This window comes from Pseudophryne corroboree, chromosome 4 (genome assembly GCF_028390025.1).
Source record: "Pseudophryne corroboree isolate aPseCor3 chromosome 4, aPseCor3.hap2, whole genome shotgun sequence".
NCBI lineage: Eukaryota > Metazoa > Chordata > Amphibia > Anura > Myobatrachidae > Pseudophryne > Pseudophryne corroboree.
In genome coordinates this window covers 90,743,476-90,763,269 of record NC_086447.1, presented here as the reverse complement: position 1 = coordinate 90,763,269, position 19,794 = coordinate 90,743,476, and the positions used below count along the sequence as shown (strand labels likewise).

At 48.7% G+C, this 19,794-nt stretch overlaps 1 protein-coding gene across 3 annotated transcripts in view; it reads right to left on the bottom strand.

Annotated features, from left to right (window-relative positions):
• LOC134908963 (cytochrome P450 2K4-like) overlaps positions 1-19,794 on the bottom strand; it is a 150,515-nt gene that overhangs the window by 23,311 nt on the left and 107,410 nt on the right. For all 3 annotated transcript variants that reach the window (XM_063915255.1, XM_063915254.1, XM_063915253.1), the window contains one exon: positions 8,144-8,285. In XM_063915255.1, coding sequence (XP_063771325.1) covers positions 8,144-8,285 — 142 coding nt within the window. The remainder of the gene's footprint in view (positions 1-8,143; positions 8,286-19,794) is intronic.

Here is a 19,794-nt window from a genome sequence, read left to right as displayed (position 1 = left end):
GGCCTTTCACTCGTACGACAATTGGTTGGCGGGTTTCTGTGTGTTCGCGGCATGCTACTTGGAGGATCGCCCTGATGAGCACATCAACGTCATCAGGTACATTCACCTCGTGCATGACATGCAGCGTCAGTCTAAGGACGATACGTGGCTGCATTATGATAAGCAGTTCCATCAGAAGCACGATTGCCTGCACATCATTGACTTCGGGTGCAAAGATGTGGAGCTATGGCTTCGGGTCACACGGGCGCAGGATATGAAAATGGTGGCAAAAGGGGGTCCATGGCTCAGACCGCGGTGGCGAATCAGACCCGGACCGCCTTTAAGGCTGCGCCGCGCCGCCCTTGGAGTGCGGCCCGTTCTGCGCAGCAGGTGCCGGCGAAGGGGAAGTGCTTCGCGTTCAACAATTCCGCGTGCCCCCTTGGTCAACAATGTCGTTTTCGACACCTTTGCTTGCAATGTAATGGATCACACCCGGCTTCCAATTGCTTTCGTGTGGGGCGGCCGGGAGCTAAGGCAGCCGGGGGCGCGGCCGGAAAACCAACTGGGGGGGTAGCCGCTAGTTAGGGCGATGCCCCCGGTTCGTTTGGGGGCCATGCTCAAATGGTTGGGGTGGTACCCAAACAGACGACGCTAAATTTCTGCATGATGGTTTTGCGTCGGGATTTCGTTTGCCGGTGGAGGGGGAAGTTTTAGTTTGGGCCGCCAGGAACCTGCAGTCTGCTCGGGATTTCCCCGACGTGCTGCAGGAAAAGGTCGAGCAGGAGGTTCGCCTGGGGAGAATGGCGGGCCCCTTTGCACTGCCGCCTGTCGAGGATTTGATTATTTCCCCGGTGGGGGTCGTGCCCAAGAAGGCCCCGGGTAAGTTTTGGCTCATTCAGCATTTGTCTTATCCATCGGGGTCCTCGGTTAACGATGCAATTCCACGGGAGTGTTGTTCGGTGGTTTATCAGTCTTTCAAGGATGCTCTGGGCATGGTACGGGGCTGCGGCCCTGGGGCCCTCATGGCTGAGCTTGATGTTGAATCGGCCTTTCGCTTGCTCCCTTTGCACCCGGAGTCGTTTCGTTTCATGGGTTTCCGCGTCGGGGAGGAATACTTTGTAGACAAGTGTCTGCCTATGGGGTGTTCCGTTTCGTGTGCCTTTTTCGAAAAGTTCAGCACCTTTTTACATTGGTGTGTGGAGTTTTCTTGCGGAGGTAGCGGGATCGCGCATTACCTTGACGACTTTTTGTGTATGGGCCCGCGCATTCTCCTCGCTGTGGTTTCCTGTTGTTTTTGCTGCGTGCCTTATTGGAGCATTTTGGCGTTCCTGTGGCCGAGGACAAGACGGAGGGTCCTCTCTCCTGTTTGTCCTTTTTGGGTATCGAGATCGATACTGTCGCAGGGGCTTGCCGGCTGCCTCGGGACAAGGTTGCGAGGCTTCAGGAGTCCATAGCGCGGTGCTTGGAGCGGCGTAAGGTGACATTGCGGGAGGCTCAATCCCTCCTCGGGCTGTTGAACTTTGCCTGTTGGGTGATTCCCATGGGCAGAGTTTTTTGTCGGAAGTTGGAGAGGTCCACGGCTGGGGTGTCCAGGCCGCACCATTTTGTCCGTTTCTCGGCTGAGATTAGGAGAGACCTCGCTGTGTGGGTTTCGTTTCTGGCGGACTTCAATGGTGTGCCGATCTGAATGGCCCCGCTCATCGACCTGCAGTTGTTCACGGACGCGGCGGGCTCGCCGGGGTTCGGTTGTTATCTCGACGGGGCTTGGTGCGCGGCTTCATGGCCCCAGTCTTGGTCGCGGGAGTGGCTGACCAGCGACCTGTTGTTGCTGGAGCTCTTTCCCATCATGGTGGCCTTGGAGGTTTGGGGGGAGCGCCTTCGTGATCGCAGTATTCTTTTAACTGCGATAATTTAGGGGTCGTGCACGCGGTTAACAACCAAAGGGCTCAAGCCCTGCGGGTCCTCCGGGTGTTGTCGCGACTCGTGCTGACTTGTATGCGATGTAATATTCTGTTTCGGGCTCAGCACGTCCCCGGGGTTGATAATGGGATCGCCGATGCATTGTCCAGGGAGCAGTGGGATAGGTTCCGTTTATTGGCCCCGGAGGCTGATTCAGCGGGTTTGCCCTGCCCTTCTTATGTTTGGCAGGTCATCATGGCGGATTGGAAGGGCTAGCCGAGCTATCTTTGGCTCCATCCACTCTCACGGGATACCGTCAGCCCTGGAAGGAATGGGAAGACTTTTCCTGTGACCAAGGGCCTAGAGGTAAGAGGGGTCAGGGAATGTTTCTGGACTTTGTTTGGCAACTCTTCGTGACGGGTAGATCGAGAGCCGTGGTGTCTCGATACCTCGCTGGAATATCCTTTTATTCAAAGTTGAAGGGTGTTCCGGATTTTACGAAGCGTTTCCTGCTGACGAAGGCGCTTAAAGGTTGGGCGCGCTCTACGCCGGTGCCTCCTGATAGTCGGCGCCCTATCGATGCGTCCCTGCTTTCTTCCCTCATGGGGCCGGTGGCGGCGGTGGTGGACTCCCATTTTGAAATGCTTTTATTTCAGTTGGCTTTTTCCATGGCTTACAATGGAGCGTTTAGGGTCTCTGAGTTGGTCGCGGCTTCTAAAAAGTCAGATGCCATTATGCGGCGCGCGGATGTTGTCGTGGGGTGGGGTCTGTGCTGTGCAGCTCCAAAACTGATCAGATGGGTAGAGGTCATTGGATCACTTTGGCACCATCAGGTAATGGGGCCTGTTGTCCGGTGGCATTGGCTAATCGGTATGCGGAGGTCAGGCCCTTGTTAGAAGGATCTTGGCTTCTGCACTATGATGGGTTGCCATTAACGAAATACCAATTTACTTGGATGATGTGGCGCTGCCTGTCCAGTTTGGGCCTCTCCCCTCGGGATTTTGGTTCACATTCATTTAGAATTGGGGCCGCCACTTCTGCAGCAGCTACGGGGCGCGCAGTGGACGAAAATAAGGCTCTGGGCCGCTGGAAGTCGACGGCTTATAAGCGTTACATTCGGCCCGTTGTTGCATGAGCGAGTTGTTTATTCTACTAACATTTTGTTCGTTTACTGTTTCTACGTTTCGGTTCAGTTTGTTCGTTTGTATTGTTTGTCTCCCCTGTCCTCCCTACTCGGATGGTTAGCTACTCGCCACTGCTGGCAGTGGGGTCTGGAGTGCTTTGCGATTTTTTGCCTGAACTGACGGACTGATTTGGTTTAATTCATTCAATTCGGCTAATTGACATCTAATTACAAGTTCCTCAGCAGGTTTTTACGTTTCACCTCCAGACGAGATATTCTGTGTGACCCCATACCCCCCCTCCACTCCCTAACAACCCCCCCCCCCCAATTCCCCTTTTTCTTATTTTAAGTTTTCCTTCCATTTCTTTTTGTTGCTTCGATTGGCCTGAAGCTTGTCCGAGAGGAAATTCATAGTCCTCTATTCAATTTTTTCTTTTTGGCAGATCCTCGTTCTAGTAGTTGGTTCCTGTTCTAGTCTGGGGTTTTTGCTTTCCTTTGTATATTCACGATTGTTTGTCTGTTTTTTTCCCTTATAGGTTGGTGAGAGGATGAGTTTAGTGTCTGGGTGATTGGTCACTCCGATGTTTTTTGGGCAGCCGAGTTGGTGGCTTCGGAGGGGGCTCCTGGCTTTGTTGGGTCGGATAACGTGAGGTAGATAGGAGTTAGGGGGATGTTGTGGCAGGATCTGAAGGTCACCCTTTTGGAGCAGGTTAAGCGTTTTGGGCAGCCCAGATTTTTGGTGATTCACTTAGGTGGCAACGATCTGGGTAAGAGGAAGACAGTGAATCTTAGATTGGCCATTGTTCATGACTTACAGGTGATTGCGGGTGCTTGGCCGGGCTGTAGACTTGTCTGGTCCTGTATAGTGCCGCGGTTGTGTTGCCGTGGAGTTGCGGACTGTAGGGCAATCGATGCCTCTCGGCGGAAGGTCAATTCCGCAGTTGCTAAGTTTGTGGTAGCTCTTGGCGGTGCTGTGGTGTGGCACCAGCGGATCAAGTTTCGGTTCTTCAACTTGTTTAGACCGGATGGGGTTCATTTGACTAGGCAGGGACTAGGTATTTTCCTTGAAGATCTGTGATCGGTGGTTGGTTCTTTGGGTTAGGGGTATGGTGGCGGAGCGTAGTTGCTGTTGGGCAGAACTTCGCTGTTGGCGGGAAAGAACGGCAAGTTAACTTTTGTTGTATTAAAGGAGTTGATTGGAGGTCGTTTGGTGGTTGGTTTTTTAGGTGCGCTCTCCTTCGTTGACTGGTATTACATCTGCTGGACCACCTTCACGGGGGCAGCCTCATCACCTTCACGGGTGGGTAGTCAAGATGGAGGTTGAGCGGATACCTATTGTTTGTTGGAAGGTTTACGTCAGTTTTTTATAAGATAGGTTTTTTGTTCATGGGATAGGTTTATTAGCCGTTCTTTCTGGCCACCATACTTTATTTTAATTATTCATCAGTTAATGGTTCATTTAAATAAATAGCTAACATTTTCTGCCAAATTCAAGTCTCCGTGTCTTTATTTATTATAGTTAAGTGTTAAGATGTTATGGTTTAAGTTTACGGACAATCCTCAGACTATATGAGGTTTTGGAGAACGAATTGACAGAATAGGAGAGGAGTGGGTTAAACCTCAGCTAGTCTGGGGGGCAGGACGGTAAGGCATTATGGGAGTTTATTGTTAGCCAATAGGAATGTTGGGGGTAGGTGGAAAGGGTTTTTAAGCCTGGTAAAGGGGCTGGGTCAGCCTCTTCTGCTGTAATCGTCCCACCCTCCCTCCCTACTGGTTGTGTTTGTTTTCTTGTGCTGTGTGCGTTGGCTATTTCCGTGGTCTGGGTTGTCCCGGTTTTGTTGTGGCGGGAAAGAACAGCAAGTTAACTTTTGTTGTATTAAAGGAGTTGATTGGAGGTTGTTTGGTGGTTGGTTTTTTAGGTGCGCTCTCCTTCGTTTACTGGTATTACATCTGCTGGACCACCTTCACGGGGGCAGCCTCATCACCTTCACGGGTGGGTAGTCAAGATGGAGGTTGAGCGGATACCTATTGTTTGTTGGAAGGTTTACGTCAGTTTTTTATAAGATAGGTTTTTTGTTCATGGGATAGGGTTGTTTTAGCCGTTCTTTCTGGCCACCATACTTTATTTTAATTATTCATCAGTTAATGGTTCATTTAAATAAATAGCTAACATTTTCTGCCAAATTCAAGTCTCCGTGTCTTTATTTATTATAGTTAAGTGTTAAGATGTTATGGTTTAAGTTTACGGACAATCCTCAGACTATATGAGGTTTACCTAGTTTATTATAATTCTAATGGTTGTACGGTGCACCTGCTCTCTTGTTCTTATATTAACGTAGGAACAGAAACAGATCCACATTCAACAATTGTATCTCTTTTTGACCATTTTTAATTAAACCCAAGCCAAAAACAAGAAGGGCAATGCTTACATATATCTCTGGGTTTGCAATGAGTGAGATATGCACTGATTCTCAGCATTACCCAATAATAATGTAATAAGGTGCACAGTGTGCATACAAATTTTACTTCACATATTACATGCACAGAACATGACTAGAACCAGGGCTGCCACCAGAAATTGTGGCCCCCTGGGACTGACAATATAGGCAGCCCGCCCATACAAACACAAACACACACACACACACACACACACACACACACACACAACCCCCCCCCCCCACATACACACATGAAAAAAATATTTAGCACCTTCTTAAAAAAAATAAAAATGTATGCTTAATCAAACGTGATGGGGGCTCATAAAATATTTAATTGGTGGGGGAATCATTAAATATTTATGAGGTGGGAGAATATCAAATAAGGGGTGAGCAAGGGTCATTATTATATAAGAACAATAGAATATGTGTGTGTGTGTGTGTGTGTGTGTGTGTGTGTGTGTGTGTGTGTGTGTGTGTGTGTGTGTGTGAATACACATATTGTTTTATTCTTATATAATAATGACCCTTGCTCACCCCTTATTTAATGCTGCCCCACCTCTTAAATATTTCATAAGCCTCCATCACATTTGATAATGTATTTAACACCTTATTAAAAAAAAAAAATATATATATATAACATTTTCCATCAGCTGGCACTCCCTGGATAGCTTACTGATACCTTGCCAGGGTGCTCTCCTTTGGGTCAAACAGATCCCTCAATACAAATTGCAATATACAGAGGCACTCCCAGACTTCCAACTTGGAGAAACAAATGCGGTGATTTAATTCAGCGTTTCAGGGAACTGCCCCCCGTCATCAGGACACACACACATCACATGTGTGTGTCCTGATGACAGGGGGCAGTTCCCCGAAACGTTGAATTAAATCACCGCATTTGTTTCACCAAGTTGGAAGTCCGGGAGTGCCTCTGTATATTGCAATTTGTATATATATATATATATATATATATATATATATAAGCAAGCTGGGTCTGGCACTCAATAAACAAATTCAATCAGCCCGGTGTCCTGGATCCGATGCAGTGTTTGCCGCTGACATAGGATTCTGTATGGAACGGCACTCAGAGGCTTTGGTAAATGCAGCAAGCGTGTATTAAGTATCAATGATACATCACTTCAAAATATCAACGTTTCGGTGCCAGCATGCACCGTCGTCAGGATATATCTGTATCTTACATCATATCCTGACGACGGTGCATGCTGGCACTGAAACGTTGATATATGAAATGATGTATCATTGATTCTTAATACACGCTTGCTGTATTTACCAAAGCCTCTGAGTGCCGTTCCATACAGAATCCTATATATATATATATATATATATACAGTATACAGTATATATATATATTCATACTTGCCTACTCTCCCGGAATGGCCGGGAGGCTCCCAAAAATCGGGTGGCCCTCCCGGCCCCTCGGAAAGGTGGGCAAGCCTCCCGCATTTCCCTGCAGCCCCTCCACGACCCTCCTCGGCCGCCTGCAGCAGAGAACAAGTGGGCGGTGCGAGGGGGTCCAATGATGCGATTCGTGCTGAACTGCGTCATCGTAGCTCCGCCCACCACTATACAGCGCCTCTTTTCTCACACTGCACAGCGGGGGGCGGAGCCATGATGACACAACCCTGATGCCATGCCCCCAGACTGGCAACTTTCCCTTTGGCCACGCCCCCTGGACAGCTCATCCTGCTGCCAGCCACGCGCCCATGCACCTAAAACGCTGCCTCCTCCCGGAGGAGGGGGCAGCAAAGTAGGTAAGTATGTATATATATATATATATATATATATATATATATATACTGTATATATAGGGAGTACTGGTCCGGCACTCAACGGTAGATAGCAAATGGTAAAAGGCGCTCCGGTGTCCTCCAGCCAGGCCGACAGCCCGTGTATACAGAAGGATAGAAATAAGGCGGCACTCAGTAGACTTGTACGTGGTGAAACCAACAGGTGCTTTTATCAACGTTTCGGGGATCGTGACCCCGTCTTCTGAAGACGGGGTCACGATCCCCGAAACGTTGATAAAAGCACCTGTTGGTTTCACCACGTACAAGTCTCCTGAGTGCCGCCTTATTTCTATCCTTCTATATATATATATATATATAAAACCTGCCAATGGGGGAGGAGGCACAGTCAGGGGATGCAGTACTGACATTAGGGGGAGGGGCCATCCTTTCTTAAGTGTCACTCACATCAATCACACAAACACATAACACATACATAATACTTACCCTTTGCAAACCCGTCCTCTCACCCACTCTGTCTGCTCCTGCCCTCCTGAGCTCTTCAGTTCGTTGTCCAGCATGGCGGCTGAACGGCTCCTCTTCACTTCACTGGCACAGCATGACATCATGACGTCACGCCGCGCCCGGCTCCAACAGACTTTGTTAAACAGCAAGCTGCAGCTTGCTTATTCTGATCAGTGGCGGGCGATGCGGATCTGCGGCGGGCGACGGCGGGCTGCCGGGATTAGAAAGGCTGTTTAGGGTGCTAACATCTGCGGTCAGTCCAACCGCCGGGGGCCACCAGCTGGAATAGCTAGGGCAGGCTCTTTCAGCAGCCCGGGCCTCCACTCTCTGTCAGAGTGGCCGGGCCCAGGACAAGTGTACACAGGGCACCCCCTTGATGGCAGCCCTGACTAGAACATATTATTAATTGTGTTAAGGGTAATAAAGAATCGCTGTACCTTGGATTTTTGGATATTTTACCATCAGCAGAAGACCCCAGGACAGTGTTGTAGATGTTGTCTCCATTCCTGCAGTAAACAGGTTTCTCACCAATACTCTTAGATTATCATTGTGGAAATATGTCTGAGAGTTCTCTGCATCCTGCAAATCACAGTCATAGCACAGGGTGAGCTATTGGCACCTAATGGTAATACAGCACATTGCAGCTCATTTGTTTTGAAAGGGTCACAAAAAAGAAAATGGCTTCACTGTAGGTGCTTACAATCAAGGGCGCGGAGGGGTAAGTCACACCATAATGTATGTTCACCATATGGGTTCACAAGCTTCTAACAACACAATCAAATCTGTTATTTCCCCAGTAACAGGGTCAGACGGGCCCACAGAGGTACAGGGAAAATGCTCAGTGGCAGTGGCGGAACTAGCGAGCGGTGGGCCCAGGTGCGACAAAATGCTTTGGGCGCCTCTCATCCCATCCAAGTCCACCCCCTCACCCCTGGAGAGGATCTGGTGAGGGGGACCTGCTCAGGGCCAGAGAAATGAATACCTAGCAACAGTGCCGTAATTAGACATTTTAGCACTGTGTACAAAAAACGGTATCGGAGCCCCACCCCTGCATGCAAAACAGGGGCAGTGCGCGCGGTAGGCGCACTCAAAAATATATAGGGCGTGGCTTCGTGGGGAAGGAGTGTGGCCACAAAATAATACCAATTCACAGTACGGTGCACAGTAGTCTCCATTATTCAAATTATGCCACACAATAGCACCACTACACCAGGTAGAGACCCTTTTACACCTTACGGCGGACAGATTCCCCTTTTTACACATTACGGCAGACAGCGTCCCCTTTTTACACATTAAGGCAGACAACGTCCCCCTTTTTACACATTACGGCAGACAGCGTCCCCTTTTTACACATTAAGGCAGACAGCGTCCCCCTTTTTACACATTACGGCAGACAGCATCCCCTTTTTACACATTACGGCAGACAGCATCCCCTTTTTACATATTACGGCAGACAGCATCCCCCTTTTTACACATTACGTCAGACAGCATCCCCCTTTTTACACATTACGGCAGACAGCATGCCCTTTTTACACATTACGGCAGACAGCGTCCCCTTTTTACACATTACGGCAGACAGCATCCCCCTTTTTACACATTACGTCAGACAGCATCCCCCTTTTTACACATTACGGCAGACAGCATGCCCTTTTTACACATTACGGCAGACAGCGTCCCCTTTTTACACATTACGGTAGACAGCGTCCCCCTTTTTACACATTACGGCAGAAAGCCTCCCCTTTTTACACATTACGGTAGACAGCGTCCCCCTTTTTACACATTACGGCAGAAAGCCTCCCCTTTTTACACATTATGGCAGACAGCGTCCCCCTTTTTACACATTAAGGCAGACAGCGTCCACTTTTTTACACATTAAGGCAGACAGCGTCCCCTTTTTGCACATTACGGCAGACAGCGTCCCCCTTTTTACACATTACGGTAGACAGCATCCACCTTTTTACACATTACGGCAGACAGCGTCCACTTTTTTACACATTAAGGCAGACAGCGTCCCCTTTTTGCACGTTACGGTAGACAGCGTCCCCCTTTTTACACATTACGGCAGACAGCATGCCCTTTTTACACATTACGGCAGACAGCGTCCCCTTTTTACACATTACGGCAGACAGCATCCCCCTTTTTACACATTACGTCAGACAGCATCCCCTTTTTACACATTACGGCAGACAGCATCCCCCTTTTTACACATTACGTCAGACAGCATCCCCCTTTTTACACATTACGGCAGACAGCATGCCCTTTTTACACATTACGGCAGACAGCGTCACCCTTTTTACACTTTACGGTAGACAGCGTCCCCCTTTTTACACATTACGGCAGAAAGCCTCCCCTTTTTACACATTACGGCAGACAGCGTCCCCCTTTTTACACATTAAGGCAGACAGCGTCCACTTTTTTACACATTAAGGCAGACAGCGTCCCCTTTTTGCACATTACGGCAGACAGCGTCCCCCTTTTTACACATTACGGTAGACAGCGTCCACCTTTTTACACATTACGGCAGACAGCGTCCACTTTTTTACACATTAAGGCAGACAGCGTCCCCTTTTTGCACATTACGGCAGACAGCGTCCCCCTTTTTACACATTACGGCAGACAGCGTCACCCTTTTTACACATTACGGCAGACAGCGTCCCCTTTTTACACATTACGGCAGACAGCGTCCCCTTTTTACACATTACAGCAGACAGCGTCCCCTTTTTTACACATTACGGCAGACAGCCTCCCCTTTTTACACATTACGGCAGACAGCGTCCCCTTTTTGCACATTACGGCAGACAGCGTCCCCCTTTTTACACATTACGGTAGACAGCGTCCACCTTTTTACACATTACGGCAGACAGCGTCCACTTTTTTACACATTAAGGCAGACAGCGTCCCCTTTTTGCACATTACGGCAGACAGCGTCCCCCTTTTTACACATTACGGCAGACAGCGTCACCCTTTTTACACATTACGGCAGACAGCGTCCCCTTTTTTACACATTACGGCAGACAGCCTCCCCTTTTTACACATTACGGCAGACAGCGTCCCCTTTTTACATATTCCGGCAGACAGCGTCCCCCTTTTCACACATTACGGCAGACAGCGTCCCCCTTTTTACACATTAAGAAAGAAAGAAAGAAAGAAAGAAAGAAAGAAAGAAAGAAAGAAAGAGAAGAAAGAAAGAAAGAATGAATGATAGCAGGGTTAGGAGGAAAGTTGGCTGGGATTGGTGAAGAAGTGAGTCTTGAGAGCGCATTTGAAGTTTTGTAGAGAGGTGAAGAGTGAGATGGGGAGAGGTAGAGAATTCCTGAGATAGGGAGCAGCACATGCAAAATCTTGTAGGTACAGTAGGAGTGTGAGGAGGTAATCAGTTGGCAGAACAGACGGTGTGCATTAGCAGAGCAAAGAGGATGGGTGGGAATGTAAGAGAGATTAAAAAAAGATGTAAAAGGGAGAAGAGTGAGTGAGGGCTTTGTAGGTGAGTGTGAGAAGCTTGACTTGGATTCTGAATGGGAAGGGTAGCCAGTGAAGGTCCAGCAAGAGAAGGAAGGTGAACATATTACATTTGGTGAGGAAGATTAGGGCAGCAGCACTGAGGATAGATTAGAGCGGAGAGAGGCATTTTTCAGGAAGGCCAAATAGGAGGCGATTACAGTAGTCCAATCTGGAGATGACCAGTGAGTGGATGAGGGTTTTAGTAGCGTCCTGAGTGAGAAAGGGTCTGATCCTGGAGATGTTTTTGAAATAGAAATGGCAGGTTTGTGAGAGGTACTGAATGTGTGGTTTGATGTAGAAGGAATAGTTAAGGATTACTCCAAGACAGCACACTTGGGGCTAGAGGAGATAGTAGTGCCATCAATGGATATTGAAATTGTTGGAGGTGAGGTTATGCGGGAGGAAGGGAAGATGATCAGCTCAGTCTTAGAAATGTTAAGTTTAAGAAAGCGGTGGGACATTCAGGAAGTGATAGCAGAGAAACAGTTTGAGATACGAGTGATGAGAGCAGGGGAGAGGTCAAAGGAGGAAAGGTAGATTTGTGTTTCGTTAGCGTAGAGATGATATTGTAAGTCAAAAGAGCTAATGAGCTCACCTAATGAGGATGTGTAGAGAGAGAAAAGGAGAGGCCCAAGAACAGAACCTTGGGGGACACCTACTGGTAGAGGAAGTGGGGGGGAGAGGTGGAGCCATGAGAGGAGACAGAGAAGGAATGGTCAGAAAGGTAGGAGGACAGTCAGGAGAGAGCAGTATCACGAAGACCAAGGGAGTAAAGGATTTGCAGGAGGAGAGGGTGGTCCACAGTGTCAACAGCAGCAGAGAGGTGAAGGAGAACAAGTAGATAGTATTGGCCCTTGGATTTAGCAGCAAAGAGGTCGTTGCAGACTTTCTTGAGGACAGTTTCAGTGGAGTGCAAAGGACGGAAACTAGACTGGTAATGGTCAGCAGTGAGTGGGAGGAAAGAATAATAGTGAAGCGGTTGTAGACAATATGCTCAAGGAGTTTGGAGGCAAAAGAGAGGAGATAGATGGGTCGGTAGTTGGAGAGAGTGGTTGGATCAAGGGTAGGTTTTTTAAGAGTAGGGTTGACAAGTGCATTCTTGAAGGCAGAGGGGACAGTGTCTTATGAGAGTGAGAGAATGAGAAGATGGACAACTTGAAAAGGTTCAGAGGTGAGCTACCAAATTGATTAAGGGGTTAGAGACACTGGACTATGAGGAGAGGCTTTTTAGATTAGATATGTTTACACTAGAAATGAGATGACTAAGAGGAGATATGATTAATATTTACATATATATAAAGGGGTAATATGCGGAGCTATCAAGTGAGTTGTTTACTAAGTGACCTCTACACAAAACGTGCGGACACCAGCTAAGGCTTGAGGAGGGGAAATTTCATACTCAGTGCAGGAAGGGATTCTTCACTGTAAGGACAATACGAATATGGAATACACTGCCAGAGAAGGTTGTAATGACAGACTCAGTCAATGCGTTTAAAAATGGGTTAGACAGATTTCTAATGAAAAAAAATATACAAGGATATTGGACCTCATTCCGAGTTGATCGCACCAAGCAACTTTTTGCTGCTGGTGCGATCAACTAATCTCCACATATGTGGGAGTACATTTTAGCATAGCAGGGCTGCAAACGCTTGTGCAGCCCTGCTATACTAAAAAAGTTTCCTGCAAAGCAAGACCAGCCCTGGACATACTTACCCTATGCGACGGATCCAGCAATGATGGGCACGGCTTTGACGTCAGACATCCGCCCACCGTTCGCCTGGACACGCCTGCGTTTTCCTTACCACTCCCCGAAAACGGCTCCAAATGGTGCGTTGCCGCCCCGGAACGCCTTCCTGCAGTCAATCTTCTTGCGGTCGTTGCTGCCACTGCTTTCTTCGTAGTCATCGTCGTTGCCCAGCGGCGTGCGCATTACAGCCCCCACGCATGCGCAGTAGTGACCCGGTCGCAGCTGTTCGAACGAAAGCACGCTGCGATCGGGTCGGAATGACCCCCATAGCCTTTAACCTAAATAGAATAGGGAATGCAATATAATTCTGGTGGAACTAGATGGACTACTAGTCTTTTTTCAACCTCACCGAGTATGTAAGACAGGAACAGGCAGAAGAAGAGAGGAAGTGGGAAGGAGGGAGGGAATAGGGTCAAGCGGGGAGGTGGAGGGGGGTGAGGATTGGAGAGTACTATGACTTCCTCTCCAGATACAGGGAAGAAAGATGTCAGAATTGGTAGGAGGGAAGGTCGGGGAATGGAGGAGAGGGCCTGCTCAAGTTCAGGTGGGATATTATGTCCTGGCAAATGGAGTTAATTTTGAATGTGAAGTAGGTGGCAAAGTCAAGAACAGAGAGTGAAGAGGGGAGTTGAGGTGGTTGTGGGCAGATGAGCGTGTTGACAGTGGCAAAGAGGAGCCGGGGGTTTGAGGATTGGGAGGAGATTAGGTTTTTGAAGTAAGATTGTTTAGAGAGGGAAAGGGCAGCAAAGTAGGATTAGAGCATAAATTTGTAGTGGAGGAAGTTGGCCTTAGAGCGTGATTTCCTCTACTGTCGGTCAGCGGTACGTGATAATTATTGCAGATATCTGGTGTATTTGATGTGCCAGGGTTGAGGTGTTGATCTGCGAAGGTGAATAGTGGTCGGTAGGGCGACAGAGTCTAGAGCAGAGGTGAGGGATGCATTGTATAGGGAAGTAGCTTGTTCAGGGCAAGAGAGAGAATAGGAGAGAAGAATGAGTCAAACAGGGAGGACAGAAACGTAGTGTCAATAGCTTCAATGTTATGCTTAGTGATGGTAGTCTTAGGAGGTAGAAGCAAAGAGAGATAGGTTAAAGGTGAGCAGGTGAAGGTCAGAGAGGGGGAACAGGGAGTTAGAGAAATCATAAAGATCACAGCAGTGAATGAAGACTAGATCCAGTGAGCTCTCATTCACATGGGAGGGTAAGGAGGTCCACTGGGAGAGACCAAGTGAAGAGGTGAGGTTAAGGAGTTTAGAGGCAGGTGATTTTGTGGGGTTATCAATAGGGATGTTAAAATCACCCAGGATGATGGAGGGAATGTCAGAGGAGAGGAAGTGAGGAAGCCAGGAAGCAAAGGAATTTGGAGGGCATGCCGGGAGGGGATGAGGCGGTAAATGACAGCTACTCGAAGATGAACAGGTTATATAGGGGGTATATAGGGGGTTATTCAGAGTTGTTAGCAAACAAAAAAAGTTAGCAATTTTGCAAAACCATGCTGCACTGCAGGTGGGGCAGCTGTAATATGTGCACAGAGTTTTAAGGTGCATTGACTAAGTGCCAATTTTGACTTTGCGATTTTCCTTGAACTCACCGGAGCCCAGAACCACCGATTTTGACTATGTGAGATTTTGACTAAGTGGCAATTTTGACTATACTATGTACTAGATTGTACACAATATAGTCAAAATTGCCTTGCCTGCACAGTCTATTTTTTCTTGCGTACCGACCCCACGGGAACGCGCATCGGTATCGCAAGCTGTATACACACGGTGGGATATGTGCTAACTTTTCTTACGATTTCGACTATATAGTCAAAATCATAAGCACACATCACACCGTGTGTATGCACCTTAAGTTTTGTGTGGGTTATATTGTTTCTGTGCAGGGTAAATACTGGCTGCTTTCTTTTTACACTGTAATTTAGATTTGAGTTTGAACACACCCCACCCAAATCTAACTCTCTCTGCACATGTTACATCTGCCCCACCTGCAGTGCACATGGTTTTACCCAATTGCTAACTTTTTTGGTTTGCTAACAACTCTAAATAACCCCCATAACAGAGAGAGAGAGAGGAGAGAGAGAGAGAGAGAGAGAGAGAGAGAGAGAGAGAGAAAGATAAATATGTGTGTGTTTATTGGACTCACCATTAAGGTGTTCTGGATTATTTAAATTGAATTAAAATTTAAAATACATAATAGATCTATTGACACTTTTATAATATTATAGTACAATTTATTACAATGAACATGATTAACACAGTATTGATATTCTCAGTGGCGGATCCAGGGGGGGCACTCGGGCCCGTGCCCCCACTGTCATTTGTGGCCTCCGTCCCCTCCCGGGAGATGACGGGCGCCTGCTGAGATTGTGTTACCAGCGGGCGCCCGTCTCCCTGCACAGCAGTAGCCGGAGGCAGGAGCTCAGTACTGAGCTCCGGCTTCCGGCGCTGTCACTGTGCGGCGTGCGCTATGGGAGAGACATCAGTCATGACGTCTCTCTCATAGTGCTGAGGAGCGGACGCCAAGAGGAGGACTGCAGCGGTCTGGAAGCGGGAACGGGGCTCGGTAAGTATGATGTTTTTTTCTTCCTTAGTGCAGCTGGGGCATCTACTGGGGGCAAACTATGGGGGGACATTACTACTGGGGGGGGCATCAACAAGGGGCATTACTACTGGGGGGGCATTACTACTGGGGCATTATTACTGGGGGCATTATTTCTGGGGGGCATCTATTGGGGGCATTACTACTGGGGGGTCATCTATTGGGGGCATTACTACTGGGGGCAGCTACTGGGGACATTTTTACTGGGAGCATTATTACTGGGAGGCATCTACTGGGGGCATTACTACTGGAGGGTCATCTATTGGGGGCAAACTCCTAGGGGGCATTACTACTGGGGGCAAACTACTGGAGGACATTATTACTGGGGGGCATCTACTTGGGGCAAACTACTGGGGGACATTATTACTGGGGGGCATCTACTGGGGGCAAACTACTGGGGGACATTATTACTGGGGGCCAACTACAAAGGGGCTAACTACTGGGGGCATACTACAGGAGGGCATTACTACTGGCGGTGTAACTACAGGGGCATTACTACTGGCGGCTTAACTACAGAGGCATTACTACTTGGGGGCTAAACTACAGGGGGGCCAAACTACTGGGGGCATAACTACAGGGGCCAAACTACTGGGGGATAACTACAGGGGCCAAACTACTGGGGGCATTACTACTGGGGCTAAACTACAAGGGGGGCATAACTACAGGGGTGCATTACTACTGGTGGCTAAACTACAAGCAGGCAAACTACTGGGGGCATTACCACTGAGAGGCTAAACTAAAGGGGGCAGGGGTAAACTACTGGGGTCATAACTGCATGGGGATTACCACTGGGGGCATAACTACTAGGGCGCTAAATGACTGGGGGCATTACTACAGTCAACATTACTACTGGGGGCAATACGGGCATTGCATAAGGGGCACCACTACTATGGGGTCTATATAAGGGGCACTACCAGTACAGTGGACATTGCATAATGAGCGCTACAACTGTTGGCATTGTATAAGAAGCGCCACCTCACATGCACCGAAGCCGCACGCAAATGTACTTGCCCCTTCCATGGTGCCCCCCCTATCATTTTCTTCTGGATCCGCCCCTGGATATACTATTCTATATAATTAAATCAATTGATAAAGTTCCACCTCTAGATAATTCACCCTTCATAGAAGTGTAGAATTCATAGTGGTGTTATCACCAGGTAGCTTCAGAACACAGGTGGTCATTCCGAGTTGTTCGCTCGCTAGCAGTTTTTAGCTGCCGTGCAAACACTATGCCGCCGCCCACTGGGAGTGTATTTTAGCTTAGCCGAAGTGCGAACGAAAGGATCGCAGAGCGGCTACAACGTTTTTTTGTGCAGTTTTAGAGTAGCTCAAAACCTACTCAGCTTTTGCGATCACTTCAGACTATTCAGTTCCTGTTTTGACGTCACAAACACGCCCTGCGTTCGCCCGGCCACGCCTGCATTTTTCCAGGCACGCCTGCGTTTTTTCGAACACTCCCTGGAAATGGTCAGTTGACACCCAGAAACGCCCACTTCCTATCAATCACTCTGCGGCTAGCAGTGTGACTGAAAAGCTTCGCTAGATCTGTGTGAAACTACATACAGTAGTTCATTGTAATAGTACGTCGTGTGTGCGCATTGCACCGCATACGCATGCGCAGATGTGCCGGTTTTTGCCTCATCGCTGCACAGCGAAGGAATGTAGCTAGCGAACAACTCGGAATGACCACCACAGTTGACTGTTTTGAGTGGTTTTGTCTATGAAAATCCAATCTATCGCAAGTTATATTTGGAACGGGTCCACATGGAATACAGAATGTTCTTATGAAAAATATTGCACTAGGAGGCAGGGCAGTCGAGAGCCAGGATGGGCCCAGGTACTTTTCAAGGGGCGTGGCCTAATCACAGGAGGTGTGGTCATGTACCCTTAGAAAAAAACACTGAAAAAAATAGTAATTTAAGCACCTCCATGGCCACACTGCAGCCCAGTACACAGCGGCGTGCGATGGGCTAAGGAAAAGAGCTGCATCTGCTGCTGCTAGGTAAGGGGGTGGTGGCCTGGGCCCCTACTGGACAGGGACGTGCAGTCAGGGGAGGCAGGGGAGGCAGAGGAGGCAGTGCCTCCCCTGTCATAATGATTAAAATAATCCAAAGAATATACTTATGACACATATTCTGTGTCATAAGTATCTGCTGTAGCCTTTAGATTATTTTAATCATTATTATCTTTGTAAAAAACGGTTTTAAAACTGTTTTGGAGGCACCGCTCTCGGTGCCTCCCAATGTCAGTATGAAGGGGCCGGAAGCGGGGGGCGGGGCCAAGCATTGGATAGCAAAAACACATTGGAAAAAACCCTGTAAGCGGCACTTAGTCCAAGTGCCGCTTTGACAGGGGCGTGCTTTCAGCCCATATGAAAGCACGCCCCTGTCACTTAGTCAAAATTGATTGGTCAGTGGTCGATTTGTGAGGGGGGCACCAAGGAACATGCCCACCCTGTCATCTAGTAAATGATTAGATTTCGATAATACTGTTGCCGTCCCCGCCAGCCCACGCCCCAGCCCATCGTGCAGTCTGCCCCCCCCCCAATAGTGACAGACCCGGTAGAGGGGGGTGCCGCCGGACCATGGAAGTGTATGTAGGCAGGGCTGCTGGCCGATCACTCTCTCTCTCGCAGGCCACTTCTGCATGGATGCGGGGCTTAGCCAGGCCGGAGACATCAGCCGGCGGCCCCGTCTCCCGGTGATGACGTCTCCGCCCTTGGTCAATGCTGGGACAGCGCTGGCCAGAGCCCCTGCAGTGCCCGCACCACATCTGGCCACAGCAACGCGGAGCACCAGACAACAGCTCCCCGAGGGATTTTCACCACTGAGGCCATCCACGTGGGGCAGGAGCTGTAGCAGTGGAACTCCAGAACGGTGGTGACCCATCTTCCTCTCCACCTACTTCAAGCAGCATGGCTGGGGGAGCATGAGGTGAGTGCGGGCTCTGCTGCCCCTGTTCCTCCACCCTTCTCACTCCCCACAGCTTACACATACTACCCCAGCTTCCTGCCCCCACCCCCTCCATTCACAGACACAGTGTTAGCTGCTAATCAGGGGGTTCTGCAGACCCTCGCATCCCCCAAATCTGTACTGTGTAAATAGGGGACAATGCCTGCCTTTCTGTGTTAAAGGGGACAATACCTGCTGTACTGTGTAAAAAGGGGACAATGCCTGCCGTACTATGTAAAAAAGGGGACAATGCCTGCCGTACTATGTAAAAGGGGACAATGCCTGCCGTACTATGTAAAACGGGACAATGCCTGCCGTACTATGTAAACGGGGACAATGCCTGCCGTACTATGTAAAAGGGGACAATACCTGCCATTCTGTGTAAAAGGGGACAATGCCTGCTGTACTGTGTAAAAAGGGGACAATGCCTGCCGTACTATGTAAAAAAGGGGACAATGCCTGCCGTACTATGTAAAAAAGGGGACAATGCCTGCCGTACTATGTAAAAGGGGACAATGCCTGCCGTACTATGTAAAAAAGGGGACAATGCCTGCCGTACTATGTAAAAGGGGACAATGCCTGCCGTACTATGTAAAAGGGGACAATGCCTGCTGTGCTGTGTAAAAAGGGGACAATGCCTGCCGTACTATGTAAAAAAGGGGACAATACCTGCTGTACTATGTAAAAGGGGACAATGCCTGCCGTACTATGTAAAAAAGGGGACAATGCCTGCCGTACTATGTAAAAGGGGACAATGCTTGCCGTACTATGTAAAAGGGGACAATACCTGCCATTCTGTGTAAAAGGGGACAATGCCTGCTGTACTGTGTAAAAAGGGGACAATGCCTGCCGTACTATGTAAAAAAGGGGACAATACCTGCTGTACTATGTAAAAGGGGCAATGCCTGCCGTACTATGTAAAAAAGGGGACAATGCCTGCCGTACTATGTAAAAAAGGGGACAATGCCTGCTGTACTATGTAAAAGGGGACAATGCCTGTCGTACTATGTAAAAAAGGGGACAATGCCTGCTGTACTATGTAAAAGGGGACAATGCCTGCCGTACTATGTAAAAGGGGACAATACCTGCCATTCTGTGTAAAAGGGGATAATGCCTGCCGTACTGTGTAAAAAGGGGACAATACCTGCCGTTCTGTGTAAAAGGGGACAATACCTGCTGTACTGTGTAAAAGGGGACAATGCCTGCTGTACTATGTAAAAGGGGACAATACCTGCCGCAGAGCCGGATTAAGAGGGGGGTCCCGGGGATAAGAACCCCTGGCCCCCTTT